Raw genomic sequence first — 19273 nt, 5'->3', positions numbered from 1 at the left:
AAGGAACTATAATTACAGAAATTTTAATTGAAGATTTGAAAGTAAATTTAGAGAAAAAGTAGATAAGGAAACGTGTGGTCGGACACGGCGGGTTTTCAACGCTTCGAAGTAGACGAGGGACAATTATAGTCGGACTACTTTAGGATGGATAATTATAGTAAAGAATCGTCCGATTGATTTTTGATTTCTCGCGCGACGAGGAAATAAAGAGTGGTGTTTGAATGGGGTTGAGGTTGGGGGTGGGGGGCGTGGAAAGGGGGCGAGGGCTGTAGAATAGAGGAGGAGTGGAAAATTGTTGGCTTAACAGACGAGCGGCAGTAGAAAAGGGAGAATGGCGAGAGACAAATTCGTGGTGTTACGTTCGCGGTGGAGATTTGCGAGTGAATTGGCGGGGCGCTGGCGCAGCTGATCCACGAATAGCTTCGCACACGGCTCCTCGCAGTTTCTCTCAGGTTTTCGTGCCGCGCGCGCAAAAAGCGCCTCGATCTTCCCTTCCGCCTCGGCCTCGTCTTGCAAATCTTCGTCCCTTTTCCAATTTTCTTTCTTTCTTCTTCCTCCATCTATTTCTTTCCCCCTCTATCCCCCCCCCTCTCTCTCTCTCACTCTCTCTCTTTCTCAATTGTTTAAATATTTTTTTATGTATTTGTAATTTTATTATATTTTCTCTTTCAAATTTTCCATTTGTTTTCCTTATTACTTTCTTTATTTAATTTTCTTCTCTCTCTCAACTGTTTTTAAGTTGTTTGATGTATTTGTAATTTTAATATTTTTCTATTTCAAAATTTTCATTCAATTTTCTTTTCATCCTATTGCATTTCCTTCTCTCTCTCTCTCTCTCTCTCTCTATCTCACATTGTATTTTTCGTCCGCCCTCTTTTTCCGAACAATCCCTCCCCATTTTTCTCTACAATTCTCACTTGACTTTTCTCCGTCGATTTTTATTTTCACTCTTTTCCTTTCACGTTTATCACTCTCCCCCTCTCACTCTTCGTCTCTCTCTCGATCTCTCAATTACCTTTTCGAGCAACGACTCAGTCTCGATTCTCGACCTGAAATCAAACACTTCGAACTTTCGTTTAAAAAAATTTAAAAATCAGTTTTTCCAAAATCGATGCGAGTGAGAGAAAATCGTGTGGGAAATTTGGTAAAATATTCGCGCGTGAAATAGTTGAGAAAGTTTCACGTGGACTCGCGTGTTTATAGCGCAATTGTGCCATTTCATGGGATATTAGCGCTGGCCTCAAGTGGAAAAACCCGTTTTGGTACGACACCGAGGAAAAACTGCGGCGACTTTCCATCAGATTTTCGTCGCTCTTACTGAAATCGTCGATCTTTTATTTATAGCTTGTATGAAAACGGGTCGAGCGTAGTGTTAAATCTTGAGTTTCTATGAAATATTTTGTCATTATATAATAACTATTTCTGAATGCGTCAGGAATCGGGGTGAACGACGCGAGTTAAGCCGGCGCGACAATTTTTCTCCTCTTCTTTGCTGCTTCCAATTTATTAGCGGGGAAATCGTTGATCCGCTGTGAAAGTGCACGGAAAAGTCATTGAAAAGTTGGAAAACTTGGTGAAAATCGGAAAATCGAGATGGGAAAATGAATTGTGAAATTCATAATAATAATAGTAATGATATTTTATTAATAATATCAGTACATAACGATATACCGTGATATAATAATAATAATAGTGAAATTAAAAACAGTAGCAAAATTTGATATTTCGACGAATTTGGAGAGAAATTTTGTAAAAGTTTTAATAAAGATAATAAATCAATAATATGATGTTAGTTGGATATGTGATTGATACGAAAAAAATTTAATAATCGTACTCGAGTTTTGGGAGAGGAGGGGAGGTACAAGATATATATACATATATATATATATACATATTTATTTCGATTTTTATTGTCGGTTTTAATGGACGAAAACTTCCGATCGAGAAATAAACAGTGAAAAGGTGCGTTAAATGGGGCTTGCTCTCGGACATCCCTGGAATTTCGAGATATGGCGTCCATTATTATCGCCGCTCTATTTTTACTTGGCACCACAACGCAGATTCTGCAAAGTGTCCATGGTGAGTCACGAAACTGGAATAAAATTTGTATCAGAATTGTGCAATTATAATTATTTATTACGCGAATAAAATATAAAAATAAAATAAAATAATTTATTTATAACGAATAAAAATCGTACAATGCGTCATAAAAATTTTTATAATTCGTATTATCTATCGGCTTTGCAGGGATTGGTCGATAATGAAAAAAAAAGAGAGAGGAGAACAGAATGCATTGTAATAAGGGAGAAAAAATAGGGTGTAAAAGCGGTAATTAATAAAGAATGATGAGTGAGAGAGCGTGGAGAATAGGCAGTTGGAAGAATCTGCGGCGGTAGTTTCAAGTGTGGACGGATTTAGAAAAGGGTTAGCCGGGTCAGTTACGCGCGAAGGTTAGCAGACGTTAAGTACTCGTAGCTTTCTCTGTGAACGACACGTGTCCAACCAGCCAATAATACTTCACCGACGAGATAAGGCACGTGTCTCACATTTCTCCTGCCACATTCCACTCGTTTCCTATAAAAAAGGAAAAAAAAACAGAGAGAGCCTGTAGTATACGTAAAATCTCATTGGATTTCCAATCACTTCCGGTTCCGCCTCAAATTTCCATCTTGATCGTACGAGTAGTCATCTTTGATCGAAATCAATTCCATTTGTTGAATTCCATTGGGAGAAAGAAAAATATAAAATTCGATAAGTGGGCGGGGCCTGTAGCGCTGGAGTGGGGGAAGTTACAGGGTGTTTCAAAATTATTTTCCCTGGGGTGGCAAATAGGGCTTTAATCGGTGTACGTTGACAACCCGCGGAGCTTTTGTTCGAATCGCGAGCGCGAGGGGGTGTAGGGGGTGTGTTTGGGGTGTCAATTGAATCGCGATGAAAATTGGGCGAGATTGAGGCAATCTCCAGCAATGAAGTGAGCCATTTTCGTTCTGATTCGATTTCCGATTAATACGGGGAACAGAATGCAATTTTCGTGTCGCTCAATGCCACCCCCTCCCCTTCGGAAACACCAAAGCAATCGACATCTTAATCATCGCACCGCGAACGGGGGCCCCGTCTTATTAACGCTTTTCTCTCGTTCTTCGATCGCAATTTTTACGATTCGGCCCTCGCGGCATCCTCCTTGAGTAAATGAAGCCACGAGAGTCAGACAAGCAAATTAATTGTCGATAAATAGCTCCAAATGGATATTGCTCCTAATGATTGGACAACCCTTTAAATTCTTAAACCACGCCCCCCTCCTCCCTTTTCGAAAACAATAATCAAACACGGCAAACACCTCGATCGTTGCACTACGAACTTTTAGTCTCAAAATTTTGTCTCGTTCTTCAATTACAATTCTTTTGAGACTCTTGAAGCCCAATCCTTAAATAGATAAAGCCACGAGAGTCGAACGAGCAAATTGATTTTCGAAAAATAACTCCAAGTGGATATTACTGTTAATGGTCGGACAACCCTTTAAATTCTTAAACCACGCCCCCCCCCCCCACCCCCACCCCCTTTCGAAAACAACCAAACACAACAAACACCTCGAAAGTTGCACTGCAAATTTGGAGTATCAAAACTTTTCTCTCGTTCTTCGATCGCAATTTTCACGATTCGGCCTCGTGGCGTCTTCCTTAAGTAGATAAAGCCACGAGAGTCGAACGAGCAAATTAATTGTCGAAAAATAACTCCAAGTGGATATTAATCTTAATGGTCGGACAACCCTTTAAATTCTTAAACCACGCCCCCCCCCCCCCCACCCCCTTTCGAAAACAACCAAACACAACAAACACCTCGAAAGTTGCACTGCAAATTTGGAATATCAAAACTTTTCTCTCGTTCTTCGATCGCAATTTTCACGATTCGGCCTCGTGGCGTCTTCCTTAAGTAGATAAAGCCACGAGAGTCGAACGAGCAAATTAATTGTCGAAAAATAACTCCAAGTGGATATTAATCTTAATGGTCGGACAACCCTTTAAATTCTTAAACCACGCCCCCCCCCACCCCCTTTCAAAAACAACCAAACACCTCGATCGTTACACTGCGAACTTAGAGTCTCAAAACTTTTGTCTCGTTCCACAATTATACAATTCTCTCGAGACTCTCGAAGCCTCATCCTTAAGTAGGTAAAGCCACGAGAGTCAGACGAGAAGATTAATTATCGATAAACCTCTCCAAGTAGATACATTCCTCAATGGTCAGACGAATCTTAAAATTCTCAAATCCAGCAATCTCAGTGATTTTTTCTCTGTTCTAACCAATAGTAAATTACAACGAATTAACTCTTGATAAACCAAACGAATAACTTGTGCACTATTTCTCAAAATTATAGAAAAAAAAACGAAATTACAGGGATATTTGGATAAATTGTTCAATGGAATTCCTCGAGATGAATAGCCACACGATAACGGTGAATTTATTGAAAAATGTTTTCAGCCAACAAAGAGATAATAGCAGAAAAGGGGTCAAAGGTTCTGCTGCCGTGTCCATTAAAGTTCTCAGAATGTGGGAATCCAAAAAGCATAAAGTGGTATCGGGGCGCCTCGACTATTTTCAAGTACGACGACACCGACGGATTATTAGAAGGCAATGACGACATTTCCCCGAAGTTAGTAATTTCGTAACTACTCTGTCTTATAAATACACCTGTTGGATCCTCCAAACTCTTCTTTCCCAATTGCATAATCCATCGATCACTCTGTTAACGTTAAAAAAATTAATTTCTATCGAGAGGATTTCCACGAATTTATTTTTCCATCCAATTACATGACAATACTTTTCCCTTCGATCGCAGGTCCAACATAGATTACACCCCAGAATCGAACGAGAGTTTTCTGAAAATCGGGGAAATTGGCATAAGGGACGATGGTTATTATTTGTGCGAGACGAAATATTCATCGGATGATCCAGACTGCGACGAAGACCAAGTGGTTCTGCTGAACGTCACAGGTTGAAATTAGGAGAAAAATTCACAGCAAAATTTCCCATTAACATTAACTCTTGGTTCTTGCAGCTAGACCAGAATTCATCAGAATTATCGAGGGTGTGAAAGACCCTTTGGAGGCTGGCAGCAAAATTGGACCAGTGAACGAGGGTTCGGATGTTTCGTTGAGTTGCATCAGTGGAGAGGGTAAACCACCCCCGAAGATTGAGTGGTTCAGGAACGACGAGGTTATCCAAGGTCAGAAAAAATGTTGCAAAGGACATAACTTTTGTTTTTATATATAAATAATTATAAAATTGTTTATAATATTTTTTATATATTTTTTTAGATAAATTTTGTTATTACAAATACAGTAAACACTTTATTATTAAAGATTACTATTTTATTTATCCAAAATTATTAAAATTTAAATTTAATAATTGAAATTGAAACAACAATGTAATTGACACTTTCTAGCAAGTAGCGAGTCGACGATCGACATGGATGGAGTAGGAAATGGCAGCAGTCTATTGGACATCAGCATTTCTAGAAAAGATCTGAATTCCAAAATAATCTGCAAAGCCACGAATGCTGCTCTGAAAGAGCCATTAACCATTCAAGTGGATTTGGACGTTCATGGTCAGACAAATCACAGAAGAAACTTCTCCACTTTGTCTGGTTATCCGTTTGCTGTTTAACTCTCGTTATTTTCGTAGTTCGACCACTGAAATTGGAGATCAGTGGGGTGGTGGGCCATGTGGTTAAGGGGACGAAGATTTTATTGCAGTGCACTGCTAGTTCTGCCAGACCAGCAGCTGATGTATTCTGGTACAATGGAACCGAAGCTCTCAGTGCCAACAGCGAAAGACTGGAATTATTCGAGACTAAACTCGTAAACAACGTATGGCATCGTATCTATGAAAAATGAAATTGCACATTTTTATTTAAATTTCTGATTCATCGATATTTTTATATTTCCATAATTATTGCACTGTTTTAGAACGATACTTCGATAAGCACTCTGAGCTACTTGGCCTTCACAGCATCCGAGTACGACAATGGGAAAACGTTTAATTGCGAGGCTAAGAATGCAGTGACCGAAATCGAGGATTTAAAACCAATGAAGGATTCGAGTACCATAGTGGTCTTATGCAAGTTTTTTTTGGATTTTATGATTTGGATTATGCAAAAAATATCCAATCGTGTTTCATTTTCAATTTTTGCACACAGATCCTCCGATAGTGAAAATGGAGTCTGGTAATAAAACGGTGAACGAGACGGATGATTTCATAATAATTTGCGACTACGAAGCTAATCCGGCTGCCTTGAAGGGAGTGAAATGGTAGAAAAGAAAATTTTGTTAATTAAATCTCGTTTCGTTTTGGAAATAATTATTTTAATATTTAAAATACTATTTTTTTTATTGCTGATAAAATAATTAACTTAATTTTAAATGTTTATAATTGTCGTAAAGAATATAATTCACTAGAATATTTTTTATTTATAATAATATAATTAATTACTGTTAAATGATTCCTTATGTTTTGAATAATTTATATTTCCTTTCTATTAATTATTTATATTTTCTTTCTAATAATAATCTATATTTTCTTTCTATAATAATAATAACATCTAATATTTCTTATTTCCGTAATGAAAACAATGACAGAAATATAAATGGTTTATTTTGGGTTTGAAGGTTATTGAACGACGAGGAGTTAATTTTGGAAGAGGACCACTACGAGGGTGGCACAACGGAGCAGCCAGATTTAACTGTGAAGAATGCAACCGGAAATGACACAGGATCTTACAGGTGTCTCTTGGAAAACAGCGTGAACGCCTCGCTCGCGGATAGCGAAGTTTTCGTTTCTGTGATATTCCGGCCAACCGTGAAGGTCAGCATGCATCCGGAGGGCACTATTTACGAGGATGACAAAGTTAACGTGTCCTTGAGCTGTGACGTCATTGATGGAAATCCCGAGTACCTGGAATACGTCAGATGGCGAGTCTCTTTGCTAAAAAATGTGAAGCATGTTTAAGAGTATTTTAAGAGTTATCTTCATTCGAAATACTGGACAATTTCAGGTTCCTGGACGGTGACCTTTTGAAGGAGCTTCCCGATTGCGATGGTGACCCTGAAATAGACGGATCTACGAAATTCTGCGGAATAGATCCTAGCAAATTGCTCCTGGAATCCGTTGGAAGGTCCTTCCATGGAAATTATTCCTGTTCCGGTAAAAATGCTGCCGGTTGGGGACCAATATCGGTTGACTCTCCTTTGGATGTTTACTGTATGTATTTTAATTTATGGAAAAAATTTCAAAATTTTTTGTATAAATACGAGAAAACGTGGTTTGATTTACGAATTATTTTTTAAACTACAAATGAAGCACGATGCAAGATTGCAGGAGAATCTATTTTTATAACAAAAAAAAAAATAGTTTTTGGGACAGAAGTGAATTGTTAAACTTTATATTGGGAGGTTCGATGTACTTGGGTTTATCTACTTATGGATGTGAATAGTTAATTTATTTTTAAAAGAAATAGAATTTTTTCATTATAATATAGAATTTTTTGATAAAATATACAAAGACAGCCAAAAAATAATAAAAAACAGGATATTTCACTAATTTATTGGCATTGAACAGAATGTTAACTTTTTACTGTTATTATTATTATAACAAACTACCCGATTATAACATTAAAATTATCTTACATTTATAAATATAAATTGTGCCTGATCAAAAGTAAGCAAATCCTGCAAAATCTCACCTTTTCAACAATAATAATAACAATGATAATGAAAATTGATTCGATTAAAATTGATGAATTCAGATAGGCCAGGTCCAGCGGTGATGACGCAGGAACCGGAAGTGGTGATAAAGAACGAAGGAGTGAATCTGACGTGTTCGATAGTCGACCCTGGTAGGCCCGAAGAAATCAGTTTCGTTTGGTTCCGTGATACTGATCTTGTAGAAGAGGGGAAAGACGGTCTGCTCAGCATCGAATCAGCCGGATTGGACACCGAAGCCAATTTTACTTGTTTTGCTCAAAACGAGGCTGGGAACGGCACTTCTGCAACGACTTTTATCGAGGTGTCTGGTTAGTCGTCCCTTTTCTACTTAAACCCCCACTCTTTCTCCGCGTCCGTACATACTCACCTGTTCTACTCGACAGCGCTTGACTAGAATTTCCCACTCCACGACTATTCCAAAAGAATTTTCACCAGCTTCCGAAAATTAGCAAATGAATTTTCACCAATTTTCACCAGTTTCCCAACATTTTACAATGAATTTTAACCCATTTTCAACAGTTTCCCAACAATTTCAAATAAATTTTCAGTACATTTAGGGTGTCCAATTGAGATTTCCGTGGCTTAATTAAATTTTCAACGATAATTAGTTTTCTGATTTGATAACTGAATTTTTCGTTCAACAGTGGCACCAGAGTTCATAAAGCCACTGGACGAGTACAGTGGATACGTTTACAATGCAACGAACGTGAATATTTCCTGCTGGGTCGAGTGTTCTCCGATTTGCACGATTTCCTGGCTGAGGAACGACGAGTTCCTGAATCCCAAGGACAATGATCGTTACTACATCGTTAACGTTTATCACGAAGTGGACAGGGATAAAAAGATATTCGAGAGTGTGGAGTCTACGCTAGTGTGGAATCTGACTGCATGGCCGAATAATCGTCTCGTTCAGTCGGAGGACAACGTCAAGTTCACCTGTGAGAGCAGCCACAACTCCATTGGCCGAGGCGTTAACAGTAGCACCGTTTTCCACGTGGAGTGTGAGTTACTTAAGTGGAAAAGTCGCTTATTGGTCGGACATACAGGTTGAAAAATAAATTTTTGCAATAATCAATCAAGTTCACCTGTGGGGGTATCCAAAACTCTATTGGTAAAGGCGTTAACAGTAACACTATTTTCCACGTGGAGTGAGTTACTTAAGTGGAAAAATCGCTTATTGGTCAGACATACAGGTTGAAAAATAAATTTTTGCAATAACGAATCAAGTTCACCTGTGAGAGTATCCAAAACTCCATTGGTAAAGGCGTTAACAGTACCATTGTTTTCCACGTGGAGTGTGAATTACTTAAGTGGAAAAATCCCTTATTGATCAAACATACAGGTTGAAAAAAACATTTTTGCAATAATGAATTTTCTAACGTTTCTCGTTTCAAAATTCGCCGAAATTAATTTATATTTTTAAAATTTTAACAAAATATTTTGAATTTTTATGAAAAAGAAATTTGTTAAAAATTTTTAATGAAATTATAAATCGTTTGATCGGAAGAGGGGAATTTTGTGGAATTTTCAGATCCACCAGAGAATATTAGAGTATCGAAGGAGAGGATCGACGTGATAGTGGATAATTTAGCCGAGAGTGTAACGTGTAAAGCTACAGCCCATCCAACAGCCGAGTATAAGTGGATTCGAGAAGGAACGGATGAGGTTGCCATAGAAGGCCCAATTTTCGATTTTAACGTCACTGTGCCCAGGCAGAGCAATGGCACTTACTACTGCGTAGCGTCCAACAAGCACGGAAGCCAAAACATCTCCGTTGTACTGAACGTCATGTGTAAATAACAATTTTTAACTTCTCTTAATTTTTACATTAACAATTTTAATTTTTTTTACACAATTACTTAATCTCACTATAGTGTTGCACTACTTACAAAAAATAATACAAATATAAAAAAAACTCGTTATATTTCCTACTTAAATAGAGAAACAATTATTAATTAAAAATTTTATTAAATCATTAATTTGACAATATTTAGTGCAACCACTAAAAATTATTTTATAAATATTGACAAATTTTCCAATTAAAGTATAATTTTATTTACAGGGATACACTCGATTTATAATATAAATATATATATACAGGGTGTAACCAGCCAAAGACCGAAAGATTTTGACCAGAGATTCTTGAGGCTATACTAAGTAGAAAAGTCCTATATTATAAGATCCGCAAAAGCATGATTGCTGAGATAAATCAGTTTGAAAGCGAGCAATCAGGGCTTTGATCGAACGGAAGAATTACTTTACTGTCGCTTTCGTTGACACCTCCCTTTCGAAAAACAAAAGAAGCTCGTACCTCTCCGCCGCTCCGTAATTCCGTACATGTACACACACACGCCCGCAACTACGCCGATTATTAATATTACCTCCTAACGTTCTACAATCCTGATCCAACCACCGTATGAAATTTATTTTTCGCCTAATATTATCAGAGTCCCTGTGATGTAATTATTGATTCTAAAATGCTAAACAAGTTAGTCAGATTCCAGCTGCAACAGCTTAGAAGATGACATAATCCTAATAAAAAATGTACAATTCCGCCGCGGAATGTCCAATGAAGTAAAGAAGACTTACATTTCCTTCATATGAAAAGCAATTTTTATCTACAGGGAAAGTTTTCCAATTCTGTCTTCGTTCGTCTGTCGCGTCAAGTAATGTTTCGTCGCTTTGTCTTGTCAGTCGTCACGTCAGTCATGTCAAATCGTCGTCGTCGTCCTTAGTCTATTATTTTAAAAGCTGTTCAAAATGTCTCCCCCCTGCTTCGATACAAGCTCGCGCTCGTCGCAGCAGTTCTGTCCATACGTTGTCCAGCGTACGTTCGTCTATGTTAGCAACCGCCACTTTTAAACGCTCGAGCGCTACTTCCAGCGAGCCAGGCTCCGTCACATAAACTTCATTTTTTAGGTGACCCCAAAAAAAGAAGTCCAGTGGTGTCAGATCTGGAGAGCGAGGGGGCCACCTCACAGGTCCTCGGTAAGCGATCCATCGATTTGGAAAATAATTTTCCAAAATCGCAGAAACTGGCCGAGTATTATGAGGTGGGGCACCGTCCTGCTGAAACCACATTTTGGTCCGCAGGTCTAGCGGTACATCCTCAAGTAACTCAGGCAAATCTTCCGTGAGTAATCTCGCATATAACTCCCCATTCATTTTCTCTGGAAGGACGAACGGCCCGATCACATGAGTCCCTATTAACCCGGCCCAAACATTCAATTTCCACCTATGCTGGTAGTTTACCACACGTACGAAGTGTGGATTTTCCTCGGCGTAAGTGTGAGAGTTATGAAAATTGAATGTTCCGGCACGAGTAAATAGGGATTCATCCGTGAATAAAATTCGGCGATGAAAACCAGGATTGACTTCTGATTGTGTCAGAAGCCAACGACAAAAATTAACGCGTTGTGCGAAATCACCTTCCAACAGATCCTGAACGGGTGTGTGATGGTACGGATACAAATTCGCAGCCTTGAGAATTCGATGTACCGTCATATGCGAGATTTTAACTTCTCGAGCTATGCGGCGAGTGCTTGTTGTCGGGTCAGCTTCTACTAGATTCAGTACTTTTTCCGTCACACGTCTGTCACGTAAGTTGTGTCCACCTTTCTCCTGTCTTGGCAAAACATTACCCGTTTCTAAAACTCTACGATATGTGTCTGTAAACGTCGTACTGATTGGGTGTCGTCTATTTGGGTACCTTTCCCTGTAGATTCTCGCCGCCTCTGTCGCCACACCTCGAGCTTCTCCCAGGATGTACACCATTTGGCCGTATTCCTCATTCGTGAAATTCGGCATTTTTGACACAAAATTTGGCCACTAATTATATCCCGTGATATGCAGTTCACTTGCACTCTATCCGAAAGATGCGAAAGACTGATTGTTTATTACTATGACACGATTCGGAAGAAAAAACCTAAAGATACTTCATCTGTTTATTTTGAAAACATGTGAGTGGGTAAAATGCCGGATTTCACCAATGAAGAGTACGCAGAGATGATGCTGATGCTTTGAAAAGCTTGACGGGAGGCGGCGAAAATTTACAGGCAAAAGGTATCTAAATCGCAGAAATGTTGTCTAGTATTTTAGTATTAATAATTACATCACAGGGATTCTGTTAATATTAGGCGAAAAATAAATTTCATACGGTGCTTGGATCAGGATTGTAGAACGTTAGGAGGTAATATTAATAATCGGCGTAGTTGCGGGCGTGTGTGTGTACATGTACGGCATTACGGAGCGGCGGAGAGGTACGAGCTTCTTTTGTTTTTCGAAAGGGAGGTGTCAACGAAAGCGACAGTAAAGTAATTCTTCCGTTCGATCAAAGCCCTGATTGCTCGCTTTCAAACTGATTTATCTCAGCAATCATGCTTTTGCGGATCTTATAATATAGGACTTTTCTACTTAGTATAGCCTCAAGAATCTCTGGTCAAAATCTTTCGGTCTTTGGCTGGTTACACCCTGTATATATATATACAGTGCATTCCTTGATATTAATTGAATTGCAAAGTTGGTGCTATCGTTTGCAGTTAAACCAGAGTGCAGAGTGGAAACAGAGAGCACAGAGGAGGAAGATTACATCGTTTGCTCAGCAATAGCCAATCCAGAGGAAGTTGACTTTAAATGGTCTTTGGAGGCTAGCAATGAAACTACGGAGGTCTCGACTGCGAAGGATCGAGATGGAAAAAGTTATATCCTTATCGAGCCTTTCAATGATAATGCAGAAATTTACAAATGCGTCGTTAACAATTCCATTGGGATCTCCGAAACCTGTGAAATCAATTTGTCTAGTGAGTTTGAATTTTGTTCAATTTTTTACAATAAACTACAAAAATTCATTATAATATATATATGTATATATACCACATTATTTGTACCAGAAACTTTCTTCTGGTGGCATTGGTTCACGGAGAACTTCCTGCTGCTGATAATCATCATAACAGTTATCATAGTAGTATTGCTGATAATTTGCATCATCATTTGCGTGGTTTGTAAGAGAAAACGGAGTAAGATAAAGTGTAAGTTTTTTCAGCACCTTTTTTCTCCAATTTTTTTGTTGGGGTTTTTCCTGAAATTTTCCTGCGAGGAAAATAAAGCTTGGCAAATTGCAGATTCGAACCAAGTGGCAAACAATAACGAGATGGAGTTTGGTTCGGATGCCTCGCCCCAATCTGGTCCACAGAAGACTTTCTACGAGAATTTGCCTTTCCATGGAATCCAGTCACCACCTAATAAGGTAATATTCACTCGCTTGACGCAACATTGACCCAATATTGCTGCCTGGACTTAGAAATCACTGTAAAATTGCTGGACGTTGCCTAGAAAATTTTAAGAAAAAAACATAAATAATTAGAATAAATTAAAGATATATAGAAAATAAAAGCTGCTTTTTTTATGAATTATTTACTCGGGGATGAAATATTATTTTATAGGAGATAGTGTTAGAGAGATTATTATATATATATGGTATAAGGGATTTTGGGATTGCTACATTGACAAAATAAATTGTTGTAGGAGAGGGAGCCAAGAAAGAGCGACACGTATATTTACTAGCCTGGCTCACCACTATCACAAGGTACCGTGTGTATGTGTATCTGTGTCAGGCAGCATAAATATTATTGGGACAATATTGCCTTGGTTTTTCGTACGAGTGAAAAAATCAATGTGTGGTCAGCCTATAATTTTCCAGAATTTTCCTAACGATTCAATTATTTTCAGCCCTTCAAAACGGAGTTCTCTGATTTGGATTACGCGGATGTGGACTATAGATCCTACGGACCTATCAATTACAAGGCTGCCAGTATAGATCTCTTGAAGCAGAGGCAGGCCCAGCAGAGGCAACTTCAGGCTGCGCAAGAAAGAAGGCCTCAAATGTACGGAGTCACCGATGATAACGAGGAGCTTTTGTAAATCACCAAAGAAAACTGGAAAATTCAACTCTACGAACTGAGATTTTTCCAGTTTGGATCTTTGATCTACATTTTGTTCACTGGAAATTTTCCAAAAGTTTCCTCGCCTAGGAAAATTTTTCAGGAGCCTCTCGAATGGAATTCTTTTCAATCGTACTCAGCGATGATAAAACTGCGTATTTATCAATGGAATTACTTATACTAAATTCCCTGTTTTCTTATTTACTGTTTCTACTTCCAAACGAGAGCTTATGTTATTGTTAAATTTTTTAACTAACTTATATGTGTCGCAAAATAAACGCTGTCATTGTATATCAGTAAGAAAAAAAGCTTTTCACGCTTTTCCTGAAAATTTCCTCAGTTTTCCACATTTTCTTTTCAAGAGTTTTCCATGAATTTTCCCAGCAATTTTTACTGAAATTTCCCGAGGAAAATTGAAGATTTCAGCGTGGACGATTTATCCGAGCAAAGTTGCGGTAGTTGAGAGAGAAAGAGACGAGGACCATGTGCCATCAGAGTGCATTTAGCCTTAACAAGCGAGCATTATCCGATCCGGTGCCATTCGTCGGTAACACATGCCATCGAATCAACTTAAGCAATTCATAAAATTGTACGCGCATGCGTGCTGTATTAACAGGCAATCCTAGGCATCAAGTTTCTACACCGGAACGATTTAGATTAGTCGCCTTATTCGCTCCGTCCAAGTACCATTTTTACACTCACCAAACGATCCCCTTAAAAGATCTCGCAAGAAAAATCACAAACAATTTCCCTCCGTCCACAATCGCTTTTCCTTTAAAAAATTCAGCCTTTTCATCCAAAATTTTCTCAAGAAAATTCTTCTTTTCCGATTTTTCCATTTTCCTTAAGGTGATCTTCGATCTTTAAATCGTCGGTAAAACAGAACAGTGATCGTTATTAGCTGGGAGTTTAAAAAAAAGTTTCTACGAGGTGCTTTTTTTTAAGGGAAAAGTAGAAATGAGAGGAGGTTGAGTATATATATATAACGAGGCTGCATTGGGATGTTTGTTAAGGAGAATTGTTGAATGGAAATAAATTGTTTTGGAGTGATAAAGAGAGATGGAGAGGTTCGGTATGATATCTTATGTGGTGCTGGCGCAATTCTTGTCACAGATCTTCATTTCCGGTTATCTGTACAATTACGTGTCGAACGTCGAGGTAGATCTGAGGTCGATGAGGGATAAAAGCTGCAACACTCTCGGTGATGATGTTCAGGTCTATCGACGAAAACGAAACAGTGTCTTGCCCACCAGTCCAGACAATTCGGTTCCGGAGCTCACTGGGGTAACAAATTTTTGTTTCCAATCTCTCTCATTTTTTTGTTCATCCCTTTGCATCTTCATCCTCATAAAAAATGATCCTTCTCAATAAAAATATATTGGTATCAGAGTTTCTTAAATCTGAAATAAAATTGTTGTGGATAAAAGCTTATCTTTGTTATTTGGAGTAGAAATTTTTAGGGGTTTTTGTGTTATATTGTAATTTTATTAGAAATTATACCTTTTAACACTTAGGCCAATAAAAATTAGAAGCTAGTGTTGCAATTTGTTGCTTACTAAATTTGGAGAATTCAGACTGAGTGAGAATAATGAGTGTTAAAAAACTGTATTCAGATAAGGGAAGAGGCAGCTTCATCAAGCACGGAAAAAGCAGCGGAAGTTGAAGAGAGTGAGAAAGGGGTCTGGGTAAATGCAGCTACTCGTATTCAGGTTCCTGGACATTTTTCATTTCATTATATAAATTCATTATTACTCATGAATCATTAATAATAAAATAACGTGGAATGGATAGATAAAAACATTGTTAATAACGAAGAGATTACTTTTAGTTTGAGGCCATTGAAAAGTTCTGCAGATCTTCCACCAAGTATTGTCCACCAGGTCCCTCGGGATCTCCAGGAAATCCTGGTATTAGAGGGGAGAGGGGGCTGCCTGGTGATCGAGGATTACCTGGTCCTCAAGGTGATTTCTTTATCTTAGTTGAACAGGGAAAGTAGAAAAGGAAATGAGTGTCAATATTTCTAAATATAAATTTTAGCCCAAAAAAGTTAGTAAATATCATGTCTATATCCAAGCAAAGGATTTACAGATTATCAATACAATTCAACTTTGCTAAGTTTATCTCAAAAATGGCACACCTTTAATAATTTCTTGAACATTTTATTTATTTTTTTTTAATTAGATTAAATGTGTGTTTGGAGCTTACTCATTTTCATATTTTCACTCTTTCATTATTATTCCACTCCTAAAATAATATACATTTTTTATTCCAAGTGACATAAATTAAAGTTCAAAGCAAAATAGTATGGATTTTTTTACAACTCTCAACAGGCTTACCAGGATACCCTGGTCCAAGGGGACCTAAAGGAGAAGTTGGATCTCCAGGCTTAGATGGGAGAGATGGAATTCCTGGAGAACCAGGACTGGACGGGATTCCTGGACGTAGTGGTACCGATGGACTGCCTGGATTGGACGGTAATCCAGGAATGGATGGCAGACCAGGGCTACCAGGCAGAAACGGAACCGATGGTCCTCATAACTCTTCTCTCTATAATTGATTCTTCAGGGTTTACCCAATTATGTTCAATGATTTAAATTATTAGGACGTCCTGGCTTGATGGGACCTCAAGGTCCACCTGGTCCCCAAGGAGAACCTGGTCCACAAGGTCGAACTGGTGCACCAGGAAAAGATGGAATTCCAGGAATTACTGCATACTCAGCAAAGACTGGCGAACACTCTAATGAATTGTTAATTCCACCATCCATTCTTGGTATTATTCAACACTGTGTATTTCTGAATCCAAATTTCTAACAATTAATCCACAAAATTCTGTTTCATTCTTGTAACCACTCGCACCTGAAGACAATTCCCTGCCTAATTGGAATTCCCAAATATCCGTGAATGAAGGGACTCATCTAAGAATAACTTGTGCTACCAGTGGGAGACCAGAACCAGTTGTTCAATGGTCCAAGACTGATGGGACTGTAATACCAATTGGTTCTTGGCATGGTAAACAAATTCAACCAATGTGTGCTAACAAAATATGAAGAGATAGAATAATTTTGTTGTTTCTTGTTTATAGTTTCTTCAATTGTGGGAAATACCTTGAATATAAGTGTGGTGAGCAGAGTTCATATGGGTGAATACACCTGTATAGCTGATAATGGAGTTCCTCCAAGGGTGACAAAGAAGTTTAATCTTGTGGTGAAGTGTAAGTAATCTGTACAGAAAAATTGGTTTTTTGTATGAGTTATCAATTCTCCTTTTCGTTTATCTACTCATAAATTGATTACAGTTCCTCCCTACATCAGGATAAGAAATCAACTGATATTGGTCAGAAATCAAGGATCGGCAAATTTAGAATGTGAAGTTGAGGCTTATCCAGACCCAACCGTTTATTGGGAAAAAGATGGTCGTAGAGTGAAAATGACTGATAAGCATTTAATGCAGGTTTATGATAAGAAGGAGCAATATAAGGTATCCAATAGACAAACACGTGTCTGAGTTATGAATGAATTAACAGAAGTTGTCTTTACTGGGAGATAACATAGGTCCTTCATAAATTAGTCATTCGTGTCTGCTGGGCTAATTAATTATATTTAATAGGCAAGCCTTAGTTATAAATAATAGCAAAATAATTTTATCAATGTTTAGCTGAAGATGAGATTAAAAATCTCAAAGATCAATACGACTGATCATGGAATTTACTATTGCATAGCTAAAAATGACCTTGGCACTACCAAAGGATCCTTTAAAGTTGATGGTAATTTTCCTCAATAAAAATTCATCTTTTATAACTACCAAATACATAAACTTCTTTTAGACGACATGAAGAGCCTAGAACGGTTTAAGGTCACTAAGCAGCAGCATGTGACTTTTGGTGATCCAGCACCAGAAAGTCTGGATCTTGCTGAGCTGTGTCCTCCCAGGGAAAGATGTGCTTCTTGTCCAACAGTAAAATGCGTATACACTGAATATGGTGAATATGCTACAGTTCAGCCATTAAATACTAATGTCACTGGTCTACCAGAAAGACTGGCAGGTAAATTAAAAAAGGATACTTGTCTTGTGGACTCGAAGGATAATTTAAAAGAAACTCTACCAAATATTAGAAGGTGTACTGGAAACGATGGGAAAACCAGTTTTAAAGGGAACCATGGGAGACCATTATGGAAGTTGGATGCACGATGCTCTTCCTAGATCAGAATCTTATGCTGAATCTCTTTGGGTCACCAGAAAAAACAACTCGACCTTGCTTTTTGAGTACAAATCCATAGACCACTATAAAAATGGCAGTGCACGTATTTTAACTCTACCCTATCCTTTCCAGGTTGAGTCAATTACTTCTTATTCTCTCGAGTTTTGAATCATTTTCCATTTTATAAAAATAATCTTCTTTCAAGGGTAATGGTCACGTGGTATACAATGGGTCATTCTTCTATAACCCAGAAAATAGATCTTCAATCTTTAAATTTGATCTGTCCACTCTGCCTGATAAAGGATGTAGGAGATGTGAAATGGATTTGCCTGGTCTGGAGCTGAATAAACGTTACCTTTACACCCCTGATCACAATTATAATTATGTTGATTTTAATGTTGATGAAAATGGTTAATTAATTTTTTCAGTAGTACTACCAAGACTCTTTTAAATGCTCTTCCCCTAATTTCTTCCTGTCATTGATATTTTCAGGCTTATGGGTCATCTATGGCTTGAAATCAAATAATACTGTTGTGATTAAAGTTGATCCTTTTAGAATGGTGCCACAGGCTGGGTGGAACATCAGTATTGACAATCACAAATTTGGAGAAATGTTTATTGCTTGTGGAGTTCTCTATGCTGTTCACAGTGTCACTGATGAAACTATGAAAATCAGGTAAATGCGAGATGAAATAAAACGATTTATTAGTATCAATTTTATTTACTGATTAAAACTCTTTTTATGTCAGATTTGCATTGGATCTATATAGAAATATAACACTGGACGTTAATCTTTCCTTCTCCAATCCATACCTGAAAACAACAACAGTAAAATACAATCATCGAACAAAGGTAACGAAATTCATCACTGGTTAATCATCTATAATAAAAACGTATTTATTTCTAAGGAGCTTTACACATGGGGAAAAGGCAACCAATTGGCGCTTCCAGTAAAATACCAAGGATTCGCAAATTACACGAGAGAAGATGGCAGTTGATATTTCAATAGATAAAATTAATCATCAGCTATTCCTAAGTTATCTTTTATAAAACTTTTCACTGTATTTCAAAGAATTAAAACATTTTTATCGAAAACAGCATTTTCAATAGGAAAACAATTTATAGTACACACCCAAATAGAATGTATATACCATTAAATAGCACAATAAAACCAGTGATAATTCTCTATCCATAGAAATTAAATTGATTTCTTTAGTATATATAATTAAATAATAATTAAATTAGGTGCAACAGACGAATCTGGTCCCAAACTCGTCCATCGTTAATAATACATTCATGAATTGTACTACAAAATATAATTCTTACAATTATATATTTTCAACTATATTGTACAAATTCGAGGATGAGGACGTGAC

General features: G+C 37.7%; 2 protein-coding genes across 6 annotated transcripts; both read left to right on the top strand.

The window, feature by feature from the left end:
• The first annotated feature begins 533 nt into the window (after window positions 1-533).
• nrm (neuromusculin) lies at window positions 534-13995 on the top strand. 5 transcript variants are annotated; one of them, XM_066735440.1, is made up of 18 exons: window positions 534-1262; window positions 1436-2079; window positions 4480-4651; window positions 4838-4992; window positions 5057-5224; window positions 5444-5605; window positions 5683-5867; window positions 5967-6117; window positions 6197-6308; window positions 6666-6968; window positions 7052-7257; window positions 7802-8068; window positions 8405-8761; window positions 9292-9552; window positions 12299-12559; window positions 12650-12787; window positions 12881-13005; window positions 13488-13995. In XM_066735440.1, exons 2-18 carry the CDS (start codon window positions 2010-2012, stop codon window positions 13677-13679), a joined length of 3285 nt encoding a protein of 1094 aa, XP_066591537.1. In that variant the 5' UTR covers window positions 534-1262; window positions 1436-2009; the 3' UTR covers window positions 13680-13995. The 5 variants fall into 5 exon arrangements, with proteins under 5 accessions (XP_066591537.1, XP_066591536.1, XP_066591539.1 ...); XM_066735439.1 differs by having other exon boundaries at window positions 1345-2079; XM_066735442.1 differs by adding an exon at window positions 13284-13344 and having other exon boundaries at window positions 534-2079; window positions 13488-13627.
• Window positions 13996-14393: 398 nt separating this feature from the next.
• Window positions 14394-18934, top strand: LOC136778358 (uncharacterized). Its single transcript, XM_066735135.1, has 14 exons — window positions 14394-14983; window positions 15528-15660; window positions 16030-16227; window positions 16302-16469; window positions 16562-16708; window positions 16782-16910; window positions 16995-17176; window positions 17354-17462; window positions 17523-17741; window positions 17812-18029; window positions 18103-18307; window positions 18390-18573; window positions 18647-18749; window positions 18806-18934. Exons 1-14 carry the CDS (start codon window positions 14759-14761, stop codon window positions 18893-18895), a joined length of 2310 nt encoding a protein of 769 aa, XP_066591232.1. The 5' UTR covers window positions 14394-14758; the 3' UTR covers window positions 18896-18934.
• The last annotated feature ends 339 nt before the right edge of the window (window positions 18935-19273 follow it).

The sequence above is a fragment of the Prorops nasuta genome, unplaced genomic scaffold, assembly GCF_024137725.1.
Source record: "Prorops nasuta isolate Cenicafe-Biocafe unplaced genomic scaffold, Cenicafe_Pnas_1.2 PNAS00014, whole genome shotgun sequence".
Taxonomy (NCBI): domain Eukaryota; kingdom Metazoa; phylum Arthropoda; class Insecta; order Hymenoptera; family Bethylidae; genus Prorops; species Prorops nasuta.
Note: the sequence above shows the minus strand (reverse complement) of the source record. Positions and strands in the feature narration are given on the sequence as shown.